The sequence below is a fragment of the Nyctereutes procyonoides genome, unplaced genomic scaffold (assembly GCF_905146905.1).
Source record: "Nyctereutes procyonoides isolate TBG_1078 unplaced genomic scaffold, NYPRO_anot_genome, whole genome shotgun sequence".
Lineage (NCBI taxonomy): Eukaryota > Metazoa > Chordata > Mammalia > Carnivora > Canidae > Nyctereutes > Nyctereutes procyonoides.
Window position 1 is genome coordinate 61,070,468 of NW_026575146.1, and position 23,748 is coordinate 61,094,215.

General features: G+C 41.7%; 1 protein-coding gene across 1 annotated transcript in view; it reads right to left on the reverse strand.

Annotated features, from left to right (window-relative positions):
• Positions 1 to 23,748, reverse strand: part of LOC129500976 (contactin-associated protein-like 3) — a 186,778-nt gene that overhangs the window by 32,772 nt on the left and 130,258 nt on the right. The window contains exons 12-15 of the mRNA XM_055311909.1: positions 23,288 to 23,407; positions 10,135 to 10,335; positions 6,471 to 6,627; positions 296 to 423 (exon numbers count right to left, since the gene is read on the reverse strand). Of these exons, the coding sequence (XP_055167884.1) occupies positions 296 to 423; positions 6,471 to 6,627; positions 10,135 to 10,335; positions 23,288 to 23,407 (606 nt within the window). The remainder of the gene's footprint in view (positions 1 to 295; positions 424 to 6,470; positions 6,628 to 10,134; positions 10,336 to 23,287; positions 23,408 to 23,748) is intronic.

Consider the following 23,748-nt stretch of genomic DNA (forward strand, 5'->3'; position numbering starts at 1 on the left):
TGAGATGTTTGCTGACCAGGTGGTACAATATTTCAGATCATTCCATGAGCATTCACAGCAATAGTCTGATTTAAATACTATGTAAAGGACACATACACAAAAGGTAATAGAATTTTTCTCATTTTTTTTCTCAAGTACAATGCCAACATACACTTCTATAAGTGAACATATGGCTAATGAAATATAGATTACTAGGATAGACAGTGTTTTTATGAACTCAGGCAGTGAAATTTCTCCTAACACATTGACATGGATTTTCAAGGGGTCAAGACAGTTCCTCTTGGCCACTACTTACTGTCTCCCTGGCAGAGCAGAGGCCCCAGTGCATAAGCCGCTTCTGAATGTGGTTGGCCTGTGTCTCTCATCGCAACCTGAGTGACTGGCAGGTGCTCCTTATGGGAAAGGACTACTGTGTCGCTGGTCCTACAAAACAAATGCAACCACTTTAACATTATTTGGAATGACATCCAGATAAGTAATAGTCTCTTACTGCAGTTCAAGAGATATTAAACTAAATGCATACATACATAACAGTAGGAAAATCAAACAGCTCATCTGAACTCTTACATAGTAACATATTTAATAAGATCATCTGAGGATCAGAGATCCTTGTCCATCTATGTGACCACAGAGAAGAAAGAGGGCAGGTCCAAAATCCTATATATCAGTGCGGGCGTAAGATGACATTTTCACTGCAATGAAGCAGCTCACTGCTCTTTCCAATCTAGCCACCATGTAAAATTTAAATTCAGAACTTACATATGATGCAAGATCTCTGGCTTCATTAAAAATACAACAGGGATCCCTGGGTGGCTCAGCGGTTTAGCACCTGCCTCCCGCCCAGGGCGTGAGCCTAGAGTCCCAGGATCGAATCCCACATCGGGCTCCCTGCGTGGAGCCTGCTTCTCCCTCTGCCTGTGTCTCTGCCTCTCTCTATCTCTCTCTGTGTCTCTCATGAATAAATAAAATCTTTAAAAAATAACAACAAGAACTGACTGACAAGATACAAGTTTTCAATTCCCAGATTTTTTTTTTTTTTTTTTTTTTTTTTTACTAAATTTTCCAAAATTCCTGTGGTGGTTACTAGGCATTTCCTTACTTAATTGATGCCATTGGTTTAAAAACAAAACACAAGACAAAAGAAAATACTGATTCAAAACCAAATTAAAAGTATGATACAATGCACTCTTAAAATTAATAAGTGAGATAATGCATGGGAAATGCTTTGTCCATGACCATCCATTCATTCAACCAACATTTATTGTGCAGCTTCTACTTGCCAGGCCCTGCGTGTTGGGGACGTGGACATAAAACCCACCATCAATGTCCCCAAGAAATCTAGTGGAGATTATAAATAATAACAAAAATAGAATTGCAATATAATAAAGTCATGTAAGTGAATATTTAGGACAGCGTTAATGTCTATGGTTCCAATACAACAAAAACTAGAATAGGAGCCAAAGGTCCTGGGTAGTAAGCAGGCTGTACACCAACCACCAGTCTGGGCAAAGAAAGAAGATTCTTCTGCCCCTTGTAAGCTGTTCCTATTTTTATTATATACTTCAATTACACATGCACTTTGGATTTAGGAACAAATAATAGTTTGTCTAATGTATCGTTCTGATGCCCTGTATCTGTGTAGAACCTAAGAAGCTTGAATTTCTAACAATTACAAAGCCACCATTCACTCTTATATATACAGATGGAAGCATTTAAAACTGACACTTTTACAAGTCAAAACAATCAGCAATTTTGAATGGTTCAGCCTAATGGCTTTGCCTCAAAAAAAAAATCTGCATAACTTAATAGTGAATCATTTCAATTCTGTTCAGGCATCAAAAATATTCTTTTGAGGTAGGAAGTTTAAAAGTATTAACATTTTTATTTTGCTTAAAAAATGTGACAAAGTGACCACCAGTGCATATTGGGAAGATATGAAAAATGTGAACTAAATATCCTTAAAGTTCAGAAATAATTTTTTACAAAAAATCAGATCGCTTCCAAAAATCAGACTAAATAAAACCACATGGCTTTATCTGGCTAAGGCTCTGTGATTTCTTTGGATGGAAACACAAAGGCAGGTTGTCCGAAACACCTCACACCTGGCTTTGTTGGGAAGGGGTGGTCACAAGCTAGAAGGTAGTCAGTCTAAAAAGATATTTGTGATAAATGTGGGGAACACATCAAATTAATTCCTGGTGTTTAGTATCAGTAAATGTTACAAATAAGCGTTTTAATTCCTGTCGTCGTTATTTTGGTAGAACATCCCAGAGGAAAAATGTAAGTGTATTACTATTCACTGAGTATTCCTGAATTTAAAGAACCATTTAAAAGCTACATTTATAATGTAGTGAAAAGCTACACTTTAATTGTTTTTAGCAATGACAAAGCACAGAGCCTTGTGAGAAAAAAAAAAAAACCTAGGGAACATCATAATGGGTAATTGTGTGTATTAAGGCAGATATTATAATAAGTTCTTTTTTCAGTCTGGTGTTTATAAAGTAACTTCCTGAATCTGAGGAAATTTTAAACAACTCAGATTTTAAAATTCTTTATCAGCACGGGTCATTTTCCAAATGTTCACGCTTTATGCAGGATGTTATTCATTGCCATGGTCACCAGACTCATTCGAAATTGCCTCATTTCATTCAATTTCAGTTTATATTTTTTTTCTTCTCTCTCTCTCTCTCTCTTTTTTTTTTTTCCAAAAGTTGGGAGAGCTGCTTATCTAGGCATGATGATTCCTCACAGTAGGTTTCAAACGTTCAGTGAGAGGACTTCCAAAGCCACTTCCTTCTGGGTTTCAGCTGTGAAGGCTCTAGAGAGGTCTCTTACCACTGGTTGTGTCGCGGGGGATGTTTTTTGGTAACAGAGCTATCACGACTTTGAGTTGTGGGAAAAGCTCCAGGGGACAAATACCAGGTCAGCTTTCACATTTCATAATTGTTGGAGAGAAAGAGAGACTGAGGACCACCTAGGGCCCAGCACCTGGAGTTCTAGATTTTGCAAGCTCCCAGGCTCTCTCTTGGGTTTTGCTGTTGGATTTGCTCGCTGCTTTGGCAAACCAACCCCTTCTGTTTAACTCCTGCAGCCCCGTGACACTCTAAGTCCAGGAAGCCCAGGCTCCTCTCCTTGTTTCCACCTTCGGAACTGTTATTTATCATTGCTTTTCCACGTACATCTTACCAGCTTGTCACTGTCCCAAGCGCTAAACGAATGTTTGGCGTTGGAATTAAACGGAATCAAGAAAATACTTATTTTTCCAATTCCCAGCAGTCTCCATTTAGATACATCTTCTTATAATCTCATAATAAAGCTTTCTGATGTCTTTTCCATAAAAGTTTTGCATATGTTTGTTATTCTAAGGTACTATACTCTTGGTGTTGATTTTGCAAGTGGATTTCATAATATTTTCTTACAGTAACACGCTCTTCATAGGAATCCAGTTATTCTAAGATTCAATAAGTAGCCCTACTAAATTCTCATTAATTTCAATAATATTTCTGTATGTTCTCTTGGGTTTTCCTGGGAGACAACCATATTTTCTATGAGTAATGTCATCCTCATTTCCTGGTTTCTAATGACTTATGGCTTTGAAATGCCTCCTACATCTTTTGTCCCTCTACTATTCATTTCTAACCTAAAGGCACTGTAATCAGAGAAATTGTCCATATGGTAACAACTACTGTAAAACTTGGGGGGCTTTGCTTTATTGAATATTAGGAAAATCAGTTTGCAAAATGTGTGCTTGAGAAAATTATCTATTCTATAATTTTAGGTGCCTACCTAATCAAGTTGTTATTTCACTTAAAAATATTCTGCACCCTTGATAATTTTTGTCCGCACGATCTACCAATTGCTAACAGATGTATGTTTAACCTCTTCTTATAATGGTTGATTTGTATACTCCTTATTTCAGTTCAGCCGATTATTTTCTATACACATTCTGAGTCATTTTTATTAGAAACATACAGGTTTAGAATTATTATGGTTTTCTGGTGAAATTAAAAAGCATCATGACATAGTGGTAGTAATCGTCGCCCATATAAGACTTTAATATTTTGGGGCACCTGCGTGGCTCAGTCAGTGAAGCGTCTGACTTTGGCTCAGGTCACGATCCCAGGGTTCTGGGATTGAACCCCATCACTGGGCTCCCTGCTCAGTGGGGAGTCGGCCTCTCCCTCCCCACCCCCAACTCATGTGCACATGTGTTCTCTCCCTGTCAAATAAATAAAATCGTTCCCCCAAAAAATGGCTTTAAAATTTGTTACTTCCAGGGACGCCTGGGTGGCTCAGTGGTTGAGCATCTGCCTTTGGCTCAGGTTGTGATCCCGGGGTCTAGGGACTGTGTCCCACATTGGGCTCCCTGCATGGAGCCTGCTTCTCCCTCTGCCTGTGTCTCTGCCTCTCTCTGTCTCTGTCTCATGAATAAATAAAGTCTTTAAAAAAATAAATAAAATAAAATTTGTTACTCCCATGCATATTTGCTCAGTAAGTTGTTTTTAGCATTTATGCTTTCAACACTTCTAGGTGTACAAACAAGATATACTTATTTTTAATACAAAATCATCTCTCTGGATTTAAATGACTATTTTTGTCATCTTTATTGTGATTAGTCATACAGTTTTATGTTATTTTGTTGCTCATTGTTTCCTCTACTTTCTTAAATTTCATTTCCTACCTTCTTTTGAATTAACAAAGTTTTTAAAATTCCATTTTTTCTTTCTTCCCTCTATTGATTTGAATATTGCACTGTTTCTACTCTTCAGTGGTTTCACTTAAAATTTTAAGATATGCACTATAAGCAATTTAATAAATATCTATGAAACAAGTTTTAAGGTTCAATTATATTTTTATTTCTGAAGACTGCTTTAGTTACTCTGTCAATCCCAATCATTTTGTTGGTAGGATCGGATTGCCTCCTCCTGTTTCAATTCCATACATGCCATGATATGTGACTAGTGTCTAGTATTTGCCTCTTTTTTTTTGTTAATTTCTGAGTTTACACATTTCTTTCCTCAATATTTCTTCTTGTATCTGAGACTCAACCTGCAAGATCACTTACTTTCATTCTGAAAATTGTTCTTGAAACTTCATCTTGTGGAATCCACTGGTGGTGTATTTGTTCCGTGTCTGTTTGTCTGTCTGTCTGGGTGTTCACTGTATCTCAGCTTGGGGACACACTTGGCATCGGAGGGTTACTACACTCTGCACAGTGAGGGGAGTGCCCAAGCCCTCGGGCCACGCCAGTGCCACAGAGGGGTTCGGCCATATACATGTCCTCACTCTGGAGTCTTCCGGTCACCTCTGCTCTCTTTACCATTCTCTTTAATTTTCTTTGGTTTCAGCATGATGTGTCTATAGAAGGGTTTACTTTTATTTATTTTGTTCGGTATCCTAGTATTTTCTCAAACCTGGACATGTCTAACCTATTTGATTATCGCCCTGAATTATCCCCAATCTCTTCTTTGAAGGTCATCTCAGACACCTGTTCAGCCTTTTCCACACCAACCTTCCACGTCCCTGCTTTCCTTTCTGCCATCGTGTGTCCGTGCCACTTATTTACACGCATTTTCCATTTCACCAATTTTCTGATCACTTGTGTCTAATATCTGATCTGACAAGTCTTAAATTTCAATGATACTATTTTCATTTCTAAACATTCATGTGGTTCTATTGCAAACCACGAACTCCTTTGTCAATAGTATCTGATTGCTTTCTCGTGTTTCAATTCCAGGGCTTATTTTTCAAACAGCTCACCTATTTATCTTATGTTCTTAATGTAGCCGTGATCTGGCATTTTCAGGCATCCATATACTCTGTGGTTTCTTCTGCTTCCCACGTCTGTCCCCCCAGGGGGCTGCGTAGTGCTGATTATGAGCTCACGTCTGGTGGCCCTTAATCTGCGGGAATCCTTGGGGAGGGTAGACCTCCAGTACGAATGTCATGAAATTCTGTGATGAGCCATCAGTGCTGCCAACCTGTGGCCACGCTAACTTGTGGATTTGAATTTGAATTCCAAATCTGTGTGAGGTTGGTCTGCAGATACGAGTTTTCAGGGAGTTATTTCTTGCTACCCGGAGTGCTAGCTGGAAGATTTGTCCTCTTCCACCTCTTCCCCCTTCCAGGGGGGCAGTCACCTGATTGTTTGGGTTAAACTAACTTTAGGAAGTCTGATACTGTACTTTCAGTGAATGGGAAACATTGACCTGGTATTCCTATTTTGTCTTATTAGGAAAAAAATAAAACGGACATGATTAGTTATTCACAGGTAAACAGAAATAGCTACCTTAACAAGTTAGGCTTCAGATTAATTACATCGTACACATCAAAGCTTATACCTTGATCTTGCTAGGGAATACTTTAATCTGTTCTCTTTATAGAACTGTCTTGGCCAATGTCTGCCTAAGTGACATAGTTTAAAGCAATACACAATTACAGTTTGCACAGGGAAATTATATGGAAATCACCATTCATTCCGGTCAGCATCACAGTTGCAGTGATATTGAGAATCAAGGCAGTTCCCCTGTAATCCACAAGCACATTTTTGAGCATCAGGCAGAGAACCTCCCCAGTAAGTGTGTGTTTCATTGGTTCTTCCAACCCACCAGCTCACTGGGGTTCCATCTGAAAGACAAGTATGAGAAAGGTGACACCTACTTTGCCCCCCACTGCCTGCCTCCCCAGTATAGTTCTTTACTCCCCTCTATTGAAAACACAGAGACTTTTTTTAGACGTGAACAGATGTTAACTCCACAACAGGATCATTTCTATGAGGACTTCCAACTGCTTAAAAAATATTTCCATATCAAGACTTATGCTCTCACCATATGTTTTACTTTTATTAGAAAATGAGCAAGTAGTCCCTAACTCATTCAGGCATAATATTTACATATTTCTTTCGAGGACTCCGATTACATACTTTATTTGGACATAACATTCAAGGAAGAATGGTCAAAAAAAAAAAAAACAAGAGAAAGAAAGAAAGAAAGAAAGAAAGAAAGAAAGAAAGAAAGAAAGAAGAAAACCAGAGTAATTTATACACTGAATCTAAAAATCTGTTCCAGATCCTCAAATGCCATTGAAAGAATGTAATGTGATTATGCAAAACGTGGATTTCTTATTTATTAGCTGAAAACACTGGTACTTCCTGTTACATCTTAAAAGTCTCATAGAGACATGCACTTTTTCTTGTACTGAAGGGTTGGCTTTATATTTGGAAGCCACAGACCTGGCTTCATGCCTGAGGCGGGTCTTAGGCTCAGGACAACTGAGGCCAACACAGCTCAGAGCGTCAGCGCCACCCCCTCCTCAGGACAACCCACAATTAACTGGGGGCCACCTGCACTCTGCAGGGCTGCGTCCCCTGAGGCCAGAGAGCATAAGGGCAGGCCCCCTGCATGAGGATGATGAAGGAGAAAGGCCCTCAGGAGGGTGGAGGGAAACGGTACCTCATCAACAGAGAGTCAGAGCAGGAGCAGCAATGGGACTGACATCCATCAGTCGGCCTTGCAAAGGTGCCTGTCCATTTGAGCATGCTCTCTCTCTCTCAAGCCCTCAGGTTGTCCCCACCAGGAATCTGGAACACATCCCACCTTCCCCCTAACTTACAACCGCCACGGCTCATTACGGCTCCCCGTTCGATGAGACTTCACCTTCTGCCGACAAGCATCGCCTGTGAACGCCCGGGCCGAGTTCATTACTGCCCACCGCAGGCCCGCTGGGGGAGATGTGCGCCAAAGACATAAATGCCTGCAATCTTTGCCTCATCTTTTTTTTTTTTTTTTCCCAGTGTGTTGAAAACTTATCTCTAGGGGGTGGAAGATCTTTTCAACTTAACAGATATTTTTCAAAACACCATTTTAAAAACATGATTATTCAACACTCATTCTTTTCATAGATGGAGGAGCCAAGGAAATCATTGCTCGCAGAGGCACAATTGTTTGTTTACATCCGAATTTTTCATTTTCTCTACGGAGAAAGCACTGTCAGGTGTTGTTAAAGGTACAGAGTGCACTTGGCTCCATTCAGGATTTCTTTGAGAAATCTAGAGAATTTGCATAAGGAAATGATTAAGAGAATAAGAGGCTGAACGGAAAAGGCACAGGCCTCCTGGGCCTCCACTGCCTCAGCTCCGGGGTGGCTGTCCCTCGCTCCAGCCACAAGGGCAGTCCTCAGGGACCCTGGCGTTCACAGTACAGAGACTGAACACTCCCCTGGAGTCAACACGTACCATCCTCAGGCTCCCTATTTACCACCCATAACCACACCCCCTGAAACCACCTAAGCACAGAGGCCAAACCACTGTGGGACCCTAATGAGGGTGGAGGCCCAGCTGCTCCCCAGCAGCCTGCCTGGGACACCATGAGACAGACACGGGGCCGGTGACACTGAGGCAGGCCTCCTCTCACGATTAACCCCGGGTTCCTGATAACATCTGAGAATTTGAACCCAGAAGGAAATTCCTGGGGAAAAAAGTGGATTTCTACTGACATTCCCATTCCACAGGCCACTCCGTGACACTTGTCTGCTCCCTGCTCCACATGCTGCAGGTTCCACACGGCGACATTCTGCAGGAGGCTCTGGGGGTTGGGGGGGCTGGTGGGTGCCACCCCTGCGCTGCATCACCTGCGCATGCCCATTTGTGCCTATCGATGATGCCCCAAGGATTAGTGCCACAGTTTAAGGTGTCTTAGGCTATGCTATGTCAGGCCTATCTCACTGGTACCCTAATTAAGAGCTTCCAGAATCTGTCTGAATTAGGTTTGTGCTACGAATTTTCCGGGAGCAGCATATAAGAAAGGCAGCTGCCTCGAGTGTATATAGACAATGAAGTCCCCCGTTTTGTCTCTTTAGTGGGTATTTAACGAGTTTAAGAGACTTTTCTCATTCCATCTTTACCCTAACCCCAGTTAAGGACTTGGTTTTGTTGCTACTGTTGCTGTTTTATATATATATTGCTACAGAAAGGAGGACAGTTAACAAATCACCTGCAAATCAATTAGGTAGACACCGGTCCCCCATGTGGGAATTCTTTACTGACTCACTGGTGTCCAGGCTGTGGGACAGACTGTGGGACAGGCCATATGCCAGCATGCACCAGTGTGCTCCCGGATTCACTAGGGCGTTTTGCTTTCTGACTCTGCTAGCGGCTGGCATCAGCACTCCTCTGCCTTTGCCTCCTTTCCCTGGTCAGACAGCCCAACCTGCATTGTTTCTCCCCTGAAGGTTGCTTTCCCCTTCCTCTGGGAACCTACCAGATTAGCTCAGTCATCTATTTAACAGGAATCAACTCACAGTAAACACTAAACCCTCCAGTGCTAACTATAAATTCAATACATAGGAGAGATGCAAATAAGTAGCATTTGCTACATGCAAGATGTTGTGCAATTAAGTCCTGGAGAGGTTAGCATCTGAGTGCTGAGGACTCTGAGGGATGAAATGGTGTTCAGAGTCCCAGGGCCACCGAGCAACAGGCTCAGAACCTGAACTCAGGGGACCCTGACTACGGCCCTCTGCTCACTCCACTCCCCAGATGCCCCATCAGCCTCCTGAAAACTAAGGAGTCTCACAAGGGCTGTGGGGCGGCACATTCTGACAAAAATGAGACATTTCAAGGGAAAAAAAATACAAAACCAAAAATAGAATTCTCAAGAATAAAACAGATATGGGAAATGAGCCACTAGCAGGTATGTTGTGTGAAAGGAGAGGCACGATAGCAACATTGGTCTATAATGGATGGTTACCCAAGGCACTAATGACATTCAGTCTATGAAAAAGAATCTCACACAATAATCACCTCCAGATAACTAAGCTATGTGTGATGTCAGCCATCCTTTCTGAGGTCAAACAGAATCGAAGTGTTCCTGCCCTTCACGGTGGAGGAGCAATGAGCATTCCAAGGGCCTCCTAATGAGGCTTTAATGGATCAGTTGCCCACTTGAGTCTGGGAAGAGACCTCAGATATTGAAGTCAACACATATTGACCTTGCTCTTTGCTCCAAGGAAAAGCACCTCTGTGACTTCCAGATCGTGACATGGGCATTAAGGCCACAAGTCCTCATGCATCCGTGACAGGCACCTGCCACCTGTGGGCACGGCAGCCCACAAAGGCTGATTATTCCGATTACTCACCGTGGCGAGTAGAAAGCCTTGACCTCTTGCAGTGGAAGGCCAGCTCCTGTTGGCAGTGGTCTGCACGGTCAATTATGGCTTGGAGCTGCTCCATGCTGGCTGTGTACTTGAAAAACACAGGGCGGAGGCCTTCTCCACTGGAGCTTTTGATCCTGGCCAAGTGGGAGCCATTGTGCTGCACTGAGGTCCAGGTGGTGTCTTCTGGGCAGAAATGGGGTTGGGAGGGAGAAAGAGACTGTGACTAGGTTGGAGTAATTAAAAATGAATGTGGAAGTGGAAAGCCTCTTTCATCTGAATTGACGTTTTTACATTTGTAGCTATCAGATCTCTTTGACATTGGAATCAACATAAGTGACGTTGTTAAACTATTAATGGTAAGGACTCTATTTAAATTTGTTTTACCCTGAATGTAGTCAACATTGTCAGGGGACCAATTCTTAAAATTCTGTGTTAAAATACTCAAAGTTTGGGGATCCCTGGGTGGCTCAGCGGTTTGGTGCCTGCCTTTGGCCCAGGGCACGATCCTGGAGTCCCCGGATCAAGTCCCATGTCGGGTTCCCTGCATGGAGCCTGCTTCTCCCTTTGCCTGTGTCTCTGCCTCTCTCTCTCTCTCTCTGTGTCTATGATGAATAAATAAATTTAAAAAAATCTTTAAAAAATACTCAAAGTTATAAATTAAACTTTTCATACCTTAATTTATTTCTTTCCATTACCATAAAAAGAAAGCTAAATTTTTATTGTGTTTATATATGTGTGTGTGTGTTTATGTATATATATATATATATATATATATATATATATATATATATATATATATAATAAGCATATTCCTCGTCTGATCGAACATCTTTTTCTCCAGTAGTCAAAGAAATATGTAAAAGACACATTGGAAGAATAAACAGCTTGTGTGACCATGCAAAATTATAGGAAATAAATATTTTTGACAAAAGCTGACTGATCGTGTGTCAGCAACTCATTCAGTGGCCAGCACTATATAATCCAGCGCCTTGGAGTAGCTAGTATAACTATTCCTGGCAGTAACCATAGCTACACCAATATCTGCTGGCAAATTCTGACATATTTCTGTTATGGTGATTACCTATATTTTTAAAAGAAATTTAAAAACAATGAGTAAGCTATTCCACAATGTTTAAAACAGAAGAGAAACATCTTGACTTCTTTTACCTTCCACCAAATATATCTCCTCCCACAGCATAAAAGGCCCATGGGTCAGTGGCTAAAAGGCTGGCTTCAAGTTGTCCTAACTCATCAAGTCACAAAACTTCTTCATTTACATGCATCTGGTATATACATGATCATTCTACATATTTTCAAATTCTACAGGCTGGAAACAGTCATGTGAGGTTCATCCTTATTATTTCTAATGCCTAATATATAAGCAAGGTTAAAAAATCAAAATAATGCTACTAGGAACCTTCTGAGAAGTCCCTACTGGCCCCTGACCTGGTTTGCCCTGGGGGAAAAATCTAATAGTCACACTGGTGCCCACAGACTCCAAATGCATCAACTACATCCAGAGATCCAAGAAAGAAAACCCCAAGGGCCATAGGAAGAACTCTGACTCAAAGCCTATGAAAAACATCGCCAAATATGCAAAATCTAGCAGGAACAAACAGACTTCAAGTCAGCATGACTAAGGCAGCAGTATGGTCAGTTAGGAAAAAAGGCTTTAATACATCATCCCTTCTCTCTGCTCATTGAAGGGGCTATGAGTGTTCCTATAGCAACTTGAATCCCACAGGTTTTTTCCCCCCTTTAATCATGTTTTCACCAGACATTTTATATTTCAACATTTTCCTGGAAAATTACTTAAATGGACCTGGTGTTATTTTTTGCAATTACCTACTCACATTCATGGTCAGGGTTTCTTCCATCAGACGAAACGGGGTAAGAGGAGCCATGGAGAAGCCATGTGCTCAGCTGGGGAGTTCATCAATTACAATGCTGGGGTGTCATTTATTTTCACGCTTTATGGCACAAAGAAAAATGATGTGCCTGAGTGGCTCATATATGCTAGTGGTCACTATGATGGATTCATGGTCTTGCATGGTTAAAATGTAATAAGAGAAATCCTTTTCAAGTGGAGAGAAGGAAAAACATGAGTAGAATCTCAAAGCTGCCTTTTGAAAAAAAAAAAAAAGAGAAATTTAAATTGCCCTTTCTAGAAATACTATTTCCAGGACCCCAACAAGGGCACATTATGTTTTCCTGACGTTCCACAATGTATAATGTTCATAGATTTTCTGAAGTGTAACTGGGAAGGCACCTTTGAGATGCAACGTAACCTTAGCTCTCAAGCATGAGGAGAAGGACCACAGAATGTAAGTGACCAGCACGATGGAAAAATACTCTACGGTTTTTCGCTGTAGTTTGAAGCACAAATGAGATCTGAGGAAATTAATTGTAATGAGGGAAAATTTTAAACAGGATTTTTGAACTGTTGAATTAGACCACATCATATCATGTTCATCCAGCTCAGTGGAGCCTTTCATTTGTACACGAGTAGGGAGGCTGTGAGTGGCTCCTGGCCTGCCATTCGCTTAGGCAAATCAAATTAATTTGATGGTTTGGTTGAGTAGGCAGGATGTAAAAAATAACACTGATTCACCATATCATATGACATCCCTAGCTTTTCTTCATTTTGCCAAATAATATCCACTTTGCAATTTGCAACACTTCCTACACTAGAACACACCTCTGAACCATAACAAGGAGTCTTTTAGGGGAAAACAGGTGGTTGAATAGAAAAGAAACAGATCTGTATTTTACACATTCAAGTAAACGTGAATCCAAAGCATTTCTGCTATGCTCATTTTCATCTCCCTGAGAGAAAAGAAGAAAAAAAGGCTTCTTCACAAAAAACTTGATGCCCATCTACTTGGTGGGTCTGTCACTCATGAGCTGGAAATTGATCTCGCGGGAAGGGAAGGCAAAAATCCCTTTCCTCACAGATGTCTTTTGAAATGAAGTCCCAGTTGGGTCCAAACACCACCTCTTTGGAAATGAAGCCAGCTGCCTGCATCTCTTCCAATGGAAAAGGAGTGCTCGGGTTCAAAGAAGAGGAGGAAGGCAGCATGCCAGATGACTGGACCCATCACATCCGGCCTGCAGGTGAGGAACTGGTGGAGGAGGTACACTCCCAGGGGCACACGTGGGCAGGCTGATGGAAACAATAGCAGGCATACCTGGTGCCACGAAGATGATGTGACCACCACACTGTGCCTCTGAGAGGGACAACCCCAAGCCTTCTCAGAACTCCACTGTGTTACTATCCAGAGAAACCCTACAGCAGGTGGCTGCCATCTGCTATTCAGCCCAATCGTCCTGCTACACAGAAAAGGAAAGCCTAGCAAAACTCACGTGGCCAACTTCAGGAAACCATATAAATTCACCACACATTTCTAAGCAACCCAGTGGGAGCCCCTGGGCTTTCTGAGTAGGTCAAGTTCTCCAAGACCGCTGAGGTCCATGATCTTCCTGGAGTGCCTCATGCACCTGAGCCTTCTCCTGTATTTCAAATGAAAACACTCCAGGGGGGCGATAGAACTAGATCATGTGTGCACACAGGGCTGGTGATGGCCAAGTGGCTGCCGTGAATGTCAGTGGGTGCCCCGAGGAAGACAATGGGTGGCTCTTATCTGCCCCTGCCCGGGATCTTGGAGGCACTGGCCCTGCCATGTTGTCTGTCTGCCAGAGCCAACGATGACTTGATGTCTGTGTTTCACCAAGGGGAGGGATGACTCCTCTAAGCAGGCAGCCTTCAGGTCCTGGGAGAGGCCCAGAGGTGCGACCATCTCAGCCTCACACCTTTGGGTCCCTTCTCATCAATATTTGCACTGGGGCCCTTATAAGGGCTGTCGTTCTTGCCACAGTTCTGATGCCATGAGCTTTTCATGATTTACTTCAATATTTGCCACACAAACAAATGCTCTAAGACATAACTAGATACTCCCCAAGAGGATGTAGCTGCTTCACGGCCTCCTTCTCTTGGGATTTCAGAAGATGATCTTTTCACTTAATAGGTCACACTAAATGCAGCTTTAAGTGTCTGCTCAGTCATTAGTGCAGGCATCTGCTATTTAACATGGAAGGACACTTACTGAACACGACTTATAGTCTCTTGAGGCAACAGATACATGTGGTTGGCCCTGCGCCTGGCACCTCCCAAGAGCTCAATTACCGTGAAATGTCATTAGTATCTCCCCTTGCATTGCAGCCCACCACACAGCAAGATAGCAAAATAATTCCCTCAGAGTGAACACCATGTATATGCTTAGAAAATTAGATATGGACAGAGAACAATGTCATGGTCAATGAGAGAATATGGGTTATAATTTGTGTTCTTGGAAAAGTCAAAAAAAACTCTCTGAGCCTTCAAATCCATAGTTGGTAAAGGGGGAAAGTGAACCAGGGAGCATCAAGATTGAAGACTCTTGGGCAGCCCGGGTGGCTCAGCGGTTTAGCGCCACCTTCAGCCCAGGGTGTGATCCTGGAGACCCAGGATCGAGTCCCACGTCGGGCTCCCTGCATGGAGCCTGCTGCTCTCTCTGCCTGTGTCTCTGCCTCTGTGTGTGTGTGTGTGTGTGTGTGTGTGTATGTGTGTGTGTCATGAATAAATAAATAAAATCTTAAAAAAAAAAAGAAAACTATTGTTCTGGCCATCTTCAAATGCCAAGGCAGTTAACCAAGCATGAGGCTGGCCGCGTTGCAATCGGAGTTTTATATTTTTATTGTTCGTCAAGACTATTTGCCTGGTCCATCCACACAGGCAGGGATGTGCTGTGTGGCTGATGAGAGCAGGAAAATGAACTTTTCTGAAACATGGGTGTTTTCTCCCCTTTGAGAGCAGTGACGGGACCTGCTCTAGAAGTTTTGCGTCACCACGCATGCTGGGCATGCCTATTTTGGGGGCTACCTTTAGAAGCTGCAGGAAATCAGCCAGAATGATGACCCCTCAGTGGGAGCAGGAAGGATTCTTTCCAGACAAAAGCCAATATAAAAGAGACAGGGTCATGGTGTATGGCAATCGTCAAAGAGCAGCTCTTCTCTCTCTCTCTCTCTCTCTCTCTCTCTCTCAATTCTGACATTTCAACATTATATAATTTCCTGTAAGAGATACTATTTTCAAACAAAACTTGCCACACATGACGTCCAATGATGCCATGCTTACTGCCAACCTCAATTTTCAAGAGCAAAGCAGTGAACAATGAAATCACAGCTCTTCCCAAGCAAAGAAAAATAAATACTGCAGCAGCTGTGCATGTACTCATGAAAGAAACTCTCCAACCCCACACTCAAAGCCTCTTTTTTCTTTCTTTCCTTTTTTTTAAAACCAAATCTCCAACAAGTGTTCATATATTCAGGCATACCTCAGAGAAATCACAGGTCCAGTTCCAGACCACCACAATAAAGCACATACTGCAAGACAGTGAGTCAGATGAATTTTTGGGTTTCCATCCCTATAAAAGTTATGTTTCCACCATACTGGAGTCTATTAAGTGTGCAGTTGCATAATAGCCTTATGTCTAAAGAAATGTACATACCTTAATTAAAAATACTTTATTGCTAAAAAAAAAAATGCTGTCATCTGAGCTCCCAGTAAGTTGTAATCTTCTTTGTTAGTGAAAGGTCTTGCCTTGATGTTGATGGCTGCTGACTGATCAGGGTGGTGGTTGCTGAAGGCCAAGGTGGCTGTGTCCACTTCTTAAAATAAGGCAACAATGAAGTTTGCTCCATTTATTGACTCTTCCTTTCATGAATGATTTTTCTGTAGCATGTAATGCTATTTGATAGTATCTTACCCACAGTAGAGCTTCTTTCAAACTATCAACTAAGTTGATGTAATATTCTAAATTCTTTGTTATTTCAACTATCTACATCCCCATGGATCCCAACTCAAGAAACCACTGTCTTTGCTCATTCGGCAGCAGCGACTCTTCTTCTGTTCAAGTCGCATCCTGAGATTGCAGTCGTTCCATCCCATCTTCAGGCTCTACTTCTAATTCTGGTTCTCTTGCTGTTTCCACCACCTCTGCAGTGACTTCTTCCTCTGAAATCTTGAATCCCTCTAAGTCATCCATGAAAATTGGAATAAATTTCTTCCAAAACCTAATAATGTTGATAGTTTGATCTCTCTCCATGAATTATGAGTGTTCTTCATTGGCATCTAAGATGGTGAATCCTTCCCAGAAGGTTTTCAAGTGACATTGCCCAGATCCATCAAAGGACTCACTATCTATTACAGCTATATAACCTTAAGAAATGTATTTCTTAGAAAAGAAGCCTTGCAAGTTGAAATGACTCCTTGATCCATGGGCTGCAGAATGGATGCTACATTAGCAGGCAGGAAAACAACATAAATCTCACTGTCCAACTACATCAGAACTCTTATACAATCAGGTATATAGTCAGTAAGTGAAGATAATATGAAAAGAATCTTTTTCTTTCTTAGTGGGTCTCAACAGTGGGCTTAAAACATTCGGTAAATCATGGTGTAAACAGATGTGCTATCCTCTGGGCTCTGCTGTTCCATTTATAGAGCACACGCAGAGTAGATTTACCAGAATTCCTAAGGGCCCTAGGATTTGAGAAATGATCAATAAGCACCTGCTACAAGTTAAAAGTGCCCAACTGTATTAGCCCCCACAACACAATCAGCTTCTCCTCGAAAGCTCTCAACAGGCACTGACTTCTCCTTTCTAACCACACAAGTCCTAGATGACATCTCCTTCCTATGGCAGGTTCTTTCACCCACACTAGCAATCGGTTGGTCAGTGTAGCCACCTTCGTTAATGATCTCAGCTAGATCTTCTGGATCACCTGTTGCAGCTCCTACACCAGCACTTGCTGCATCACCTGGTACCTTCATGCCATGGATACGGCTTCCTTCCTTAGACCTCATGAACCAGTTTCTACTGGCTTCAGACCAGCTTCTTCCCCTCTCTCAGTCTTCACGGGATTGAAGAGTCAGTACCTTGCTCTTGGTGAGGCTTTGGCTGAAAGGAATGTTGTGGCTGGTTTGATCTTCTATCTAGACCACTAAAACTCCTCTATGTCAGCAATAAGGATGTTATTACTATTCATGTATTCACTGGAGCAGGACTGTCAGTGTCCTTCAAGAACTTTCCCTTTGCATTCACAACTTGGAGAACCATTTAGCACAAGAGGCCTCAGCTTTCCAAATGCCTTCCTCACTAAGCTTTAATCATTTCTAGCTTTTGATTGAAAGTGAGAGGCATGCAGCGCTTCCATTCAGTTGAACACATAGAGACTACTGTGTGGTTATTCATTGGCCTAATTTCAATAGTGGACTATTGACTAGGACTAGGGAGCCCAAGGACAGAAAGGAACAGAGATGAGGAAATGGCTACTTGGTAAAGTGGTCAGAACACACACAGCATCTATCAGTGAAGTTCACGATCTTAGATGCACATACCTCATAGTGCCTGAAAACAATCACAATAGTAACATCAAAGATCACTGATTACAGATCACCATAACAAATATAATCATAACAAAAAGTTAGAAATGTAGTGAGAACCACCAAAATGTGACACAGAGACATGAAGCGAGCAGATGCTGCTAGGAAATGGTGTTGATAGACTTTCTCCACCCAGGGTTACCACAAACCTTCAATTAAAAAAAAAAAAACAAACAATATCTGCCAAGTGCAATAAAGCAAAGTGCAATAAAATGAGGTATGCTTGTATTTAAAATAGCAAATGCAAACTTACAATATTCCTAATATGTTTAGTTAGCTGAATTACATCTCTCTCCCTCACTAGCCTGAAATTCTATGAGAGAAGTTCATTCCGTCTTCTTACTCAAAGGCCATGTGGGACTTGGAAGCCCACAGGATAGTGGTCAAGTGGGGGAGTTGAGTGAATGAATGCATGCATTGAATGGTCGACCAGAAAGGGAGCTGTTTGGTTGTGCTGAGACAGGAACTGCTGTAGGAAGACAGAAGTGAAAGAAACAGAAAATCAATAGGAATATACAAACATAAAAAGCATACCAGGATGGCTTTACTGTTGCCTATTCCATAGAGTGTTTTTTTTTTTAATTAATGTGAGCTGTACGTAATGCAACTGTGCTGAGTGTCTTCTGTTAGACCATGATGCTCGTTGGAGGCCGGCTGCAATTTCTATCACAGGAAGAGGGCTGTTTTAGGAACACAGTGGCTTGGTTTGCATAGCCGTGACTGAGTATGTGGTCACAATGAGTAAGAAGTGCTGAGTTATTGACATACTGAGTCAATGAATCAGAATCTGAGTGGGAAGCGGGCAGGTGCACAACAGACCCAGTCCTCAGCTTGTTCATCAAGCCCCCTGTTGATTCGTTTGAACCTGATGTGGAGCCACTGCTCTGACTCAATCCCATCTCCTCCTCGCAACAATTGTTCCCATGGTGCCAAGTCTGGGAACCAGTTTCTGGAGCAGAACAACTATAAACATAGAAAAGGACAACTGCACAGTGTTTCAGGTGGGCACACACAGCCCTCCTCTCCCAGTGGGTAGAGCCATGGAGTTCACATCTCTCATTCCACCCCTAAAGAAATTAAGTTCCACTTCTGCTTAGAAATGGATTGATCTGCCAACAAATGGCACAAAGAGTCCATTCAAAAATAGCTTACTTTTTTGTTTTGTTTTGGTTGTTTCTATACTAAAAGTACTAAACTTTATGCAGAGTATATCCTGGCCCTAGATTTTTGAAAGCTAAGGCTATAATCTTAGCCATTGGTTTAGAATTTTTTTTTTTGGTATGTTTCTCCAAGTGTTAGAATTTGTTTATAGCAGTTAAAGAATTCTTCATTGTCCACAGTCATTGTAGCATCATGGAGAAGGAGAACTTCACACCGGAGATATTTCTAGGCTTGGGGAAGAAGACCAAGATCTTAGTTCTTCCACTGTCAATAACAAGGTTTGTTAGAAGGCACCTCATGTGACCCTGATCAGTAAGGACCATTTAGATGTAATTCTGGTTCATTCCTGTCTGTAGTTCCCCAGGATCACTCTGGATTTTTTAAACTTTTGATTAAATACTTTGCAGTGTAGCTGCTGGAAATATTTGTTGTCTTTGGACGGCTTCTGCATTTCTCTGTCTTTAGCACACTGCTTTTCTTATGGCTTTGTGTTTCATAAAAACACTTGGTATTTAACATTATTTGGAAATCCTCTCTATAGTATTTTTAAGTCTTGCTCCTCAATCTGCTGTGTGTGTGCATGTGCGTGTGTGTGTGTGTTCTGTTCCATCTCAATCTTAATTCATGGAACTTTAGGGCATTTATCTCATCACATCAAGTAAGAATATACTGACTTCAGAAGTTTTCTTTAATGAGAGACAACTATAAACTTCTCTAAAAAACCTAATCACCCAAAAGATCCTGTGATACAATGATCTGTACTTAATGCTTGGTCATTTGCAAAGTAATATGAAGACTAGTTATAGGATACTATAACTAGTTATGAAGACTAGTTATTGGATACTTCACATCAACTACTATCTAAAAATGAAAACATACAGCAATATCAATCATTAAATTATTACCCATAATTTTCATGAATTCCTACACACATACATACATGTGCACAATGTGCACTTTACAGCTCTTAAGACTTTCCAAAATTAAATTAGAGAGTTTAGAAGATATTTAACTCACAGAATCAATGCCTTAGATATTATTTTAATGTATGCAAACAATTCTTATTGATTTTGTGGGTGTAGTAGTGGATTATTAAATTTCACCCACAGCCACCTATACAAATGGGAAAAACAGGACAATTGCCAGAACATAAAAATGAACAGTGGCACCAAAATTTTACATCTGCATTGGTTTTATTTCTCCATTCTGTGATGCCCTTTGCTCCCTTTCCATTTTAATTATTGTAGAGACAGAGCAGCCTGTGCACAGTCAAACCAAAGAGCCTCGGCTCTGTGGGGGTGGTTTCTAAATCTGTGCATACATTAGAATTTCTTAGGAAGCTTAATAAAACCACAGCTTTTCCTGGGATGCTGCCCCATAATCTGGGTCTAGAGAGAGCAGAGCTTCCCATTAATGGACAAGTATGTGGGGACCCCGAGGTGCCCTCTGTTGCAATGGGACCCTGGACAGTGTCCATTGGTGACAGTAAAGCAAATGGGAGCCTGCTGGTCTTTTAATTAATTTGTAAAGTCACTCTCCAAATATATTTTTAGAAGTTTGTATTGCCAAGGATGTCATAACCACCCAGTGGGCTTTTGGATGACACATTACACTTGATTTTATGACTAACAAACAGGTCCTCACTAACTAGACAAACAGCAGGCAACCCAAACTTCACGTATTCACTACAGGAACGACAGTACTCCGTTTCAGTCATGCTTCCTCCCTGCTGATAAAATCTGCACCTTCTTTCCAAAGAAAGAAGGAATCCAATTCGTTTGGATTCTTTATATCCAAAATGGAAGGCTTTCTAGATGCCTGTCTTCTTCCAGCCACATCCCATCCACTGGTTCTGACTCTGATTTCCTTTCCTCTGCTCCCACCTGCCCTGCACCCCCACCGTCTTGGCTCAACTACTGGAGCAACCCTCTAACTGGTCTCCTTGCTCCCTCCTGGCACAGCATGGTGGTTAAAGACCCAAATTGCCCCACTAGTGTGAGACCTGGACTTTCCTGGACTTTCCAGCTTTGTGACTTGGATGAAGGCACCATTTGGTCCTTCCACCCCTATTTGTTCAGCACACCAGGCTCCCCGTGGCACATTCCCTCTGCTTTAAGGCCTGCTCGGGTTTTCTCAAACTGCTTCTTCTGAGCAGGTTGGCTCAAACATAACTTGCAAACTGAGTGCTTTTCTGATTCCTCTATTTAAAATTATGACCACCCGCTTCCATGGTCGATGCCCCTGTCCCCCCCTGTATTCAGCTTCACAGCACCTGCTGCCTTTCAACATGCCACAAACTCCATCAGCTGCTCTTTGAGGTAGGGTCTTCTCACAGACATGCACACCATACCAGGGGAGTGAATGTTCTACTCCATTCCCTGCTGCGGTTATGGCTGTTCCCAGCACAGAGTAGATTCTGAGGACATAGGTGTTCAATGTTGTTAGAAACTTTTTTCAGCTCTTCAGTTTTGTGCCTTTACCTGGACATTTCTTTGAGTCACCCGGGGGAGGAGAATGATTCACATCCTCAGCAGACAGTTTGCAAGACCTTCATCTTCTATATAAATTGATCAGGAGGGTTAACCAAGAGATTTCACCTCTTCCATCCTATATGTAGAGGCTCCTTTTTGCCTCAAAGATTAAAAAAAAAATCCTAGCTTATATATCATCAGAGGGTTTCCTGTATTAACCAAAACAGCTGAGCATCTGCTCTTACTTTCTTTTTGCACTTTGACGATAACTACTCTTTCCTCTGGTTGTGGGTTCATTCTGAAAAGGTAGCAGCAATGACAGGCAATCAAAACACATCAGTTATGTCATGAAATTAGTCTTAAAACAAATGTCTTTGAACCAATGGTACATTCCAAAGCGGCTTTATAAATATGCTGAACGAAAGCCTCCTGGTGAAGCCAAGACCACGTGTCCACTTGTGATGATTAAAATATTTTTCTTTTATTATAACCATACACTGCAGACAATCAGGCAATTAGCTGTCTGTTATTCCTCTTGGCAGCAAATGTCTTTTTTTTTTTTTTTATAAACGTGACCTCAGCCTTACCAACCCTGCCAACAGTTAATTATCAAGAAAGCAGCTTCAGTCATTGAAACCTTACTCATCTCTCAATGTGCCAGCTGGGATCATTTTCACTTTTCTATGGATGTTGAAATTTTTTCAACATATAAGGAACTTTGCTTATAGGACAAAATATATGAAAATCTTTAATATGTCCTAGACTTCCGTGATAATTAAGCACGTGGTTGATAAAAGTAGAAAATATTATTGGGATGCCAGCATCTTTATTTAGCTTTTTTTGTTACTGGCATTCAATTGAGCCATGATAATGCCAGGAAAACAAGGCAGAAATTGAAAAAGTTAAAGGCCTGTTATAACCACTGGTGCCCAGAATATTTAAAAAGATCCCTTGGGCCATTTCCTCACATAACTTTACTTATCACACATCTTTCAGTAAAGGTGAGTCAATATATTTATGTTTTGGCCAGTATCTATGATAAAATGTTTGTCCCAAAACCCCCAACAGCCATACATGTGCATCCAGTACAAAGCTCGGAGGACCTTCCCATTTTCTATATAAACTTTGAGGGTAATTTTTGGGCTGGAAGGTATAATTGACAATTCAGATCAAATCATTCGATTAACCACTGCCAAAATGCTCAGATTCTGTGTCATGTATGAAACGACCGTAGATATAAAACCTGCATTCAGACTTTCAGCTAGTCACAAACCATCATCATAAATTCACCCATAAATAACTCCTTTCTTGTAGAAATTCCATCCCAATCAGGATGACATGAAGTCAGAGCAAAGAAAGAAAATTATAACCTACTCATGGTTACCTTAGAACTACAGACAGCTGACTCTTTTCTGGCCAGTGTCTCAGAGTTTGCAGGGCCAAATTCTGCATTTGTCCAAGTACCTGTTATGTCCACACCACTGGAGTAGCACGGAAAGTTTCATGAAGGCAGGTTGTTTCCTTTCTGTCAGTGAAATGTTATGTGAGTACATTCATTTCCTTGCCAGGAAAGACCCTTTGAAACCCTAAAAAGTTGTTAATGGCAGCCAAGAAAGAAGTATAGTACTGGTTCTGGCATAGTGTGGACTGGACCTCTAAGTCACCCTAAGGATGAGGCCTGGGGTCCATGAACACAGATCCAGGAAGTGGCTGGGTCAGGGCCACAAAGCCATGAGGAGAAAATGTGACTATCGACACACACCATAGACACAGGTGTAAAAGAAGCATTAGAATCAGCATCAATTCTCTTAGGGCAGCTGTCATTCGCTACGGTGGAGGCACTGATCCTCTGCAGAACCAGTTTATGACATCTCTGTATCTGGCCACCACATACAACTGGGTTTCTGGGGAAAATGAAATATTACTTATACACATGACTCTATGAGGTAAAACCTCTTGGTTTTGCACATAGCAACCAATTACATGAGCTTAACTGTCACAATAAAGCTTATTAGCGTACCTGTCATGTTGCAATACACAAGAGCAGGTCCCAGCGGGCCACTTCCATCTGAATCAATATAGTAGAGCCCTGAGGAGTTTCCTCTGTGCTTGTGGGCTTCACAGGACTGCTCGTACAAAGCTGCAAAGGACAGGGATCTCAGACAGGGGCTGCAATTGTATGAATCCCAGCATGTCATTAATGATGGAAAACTTTCCCCAGTGACACTCATTCTCTCTTGTTCTTGGGGATGTTTTCTCTAGGGGAGTGTCCCCTGTTTCAGTCAGGCAGCATGAAGACTCTGAAGCTTGCAGTGAAAGATGTTAAGAGGTATCACTATGTGGATCTGAACCCTGCTTTGTCTAGAAACAAGATTCTTTCCAAAACCATGATAATTGGACTCATGTCACTTCTACTCTGCCTCATAATATCTAAGGAACTGAAGTGCACTGGCTTTGTCTCCCTGAGTGATCCGTTATTAT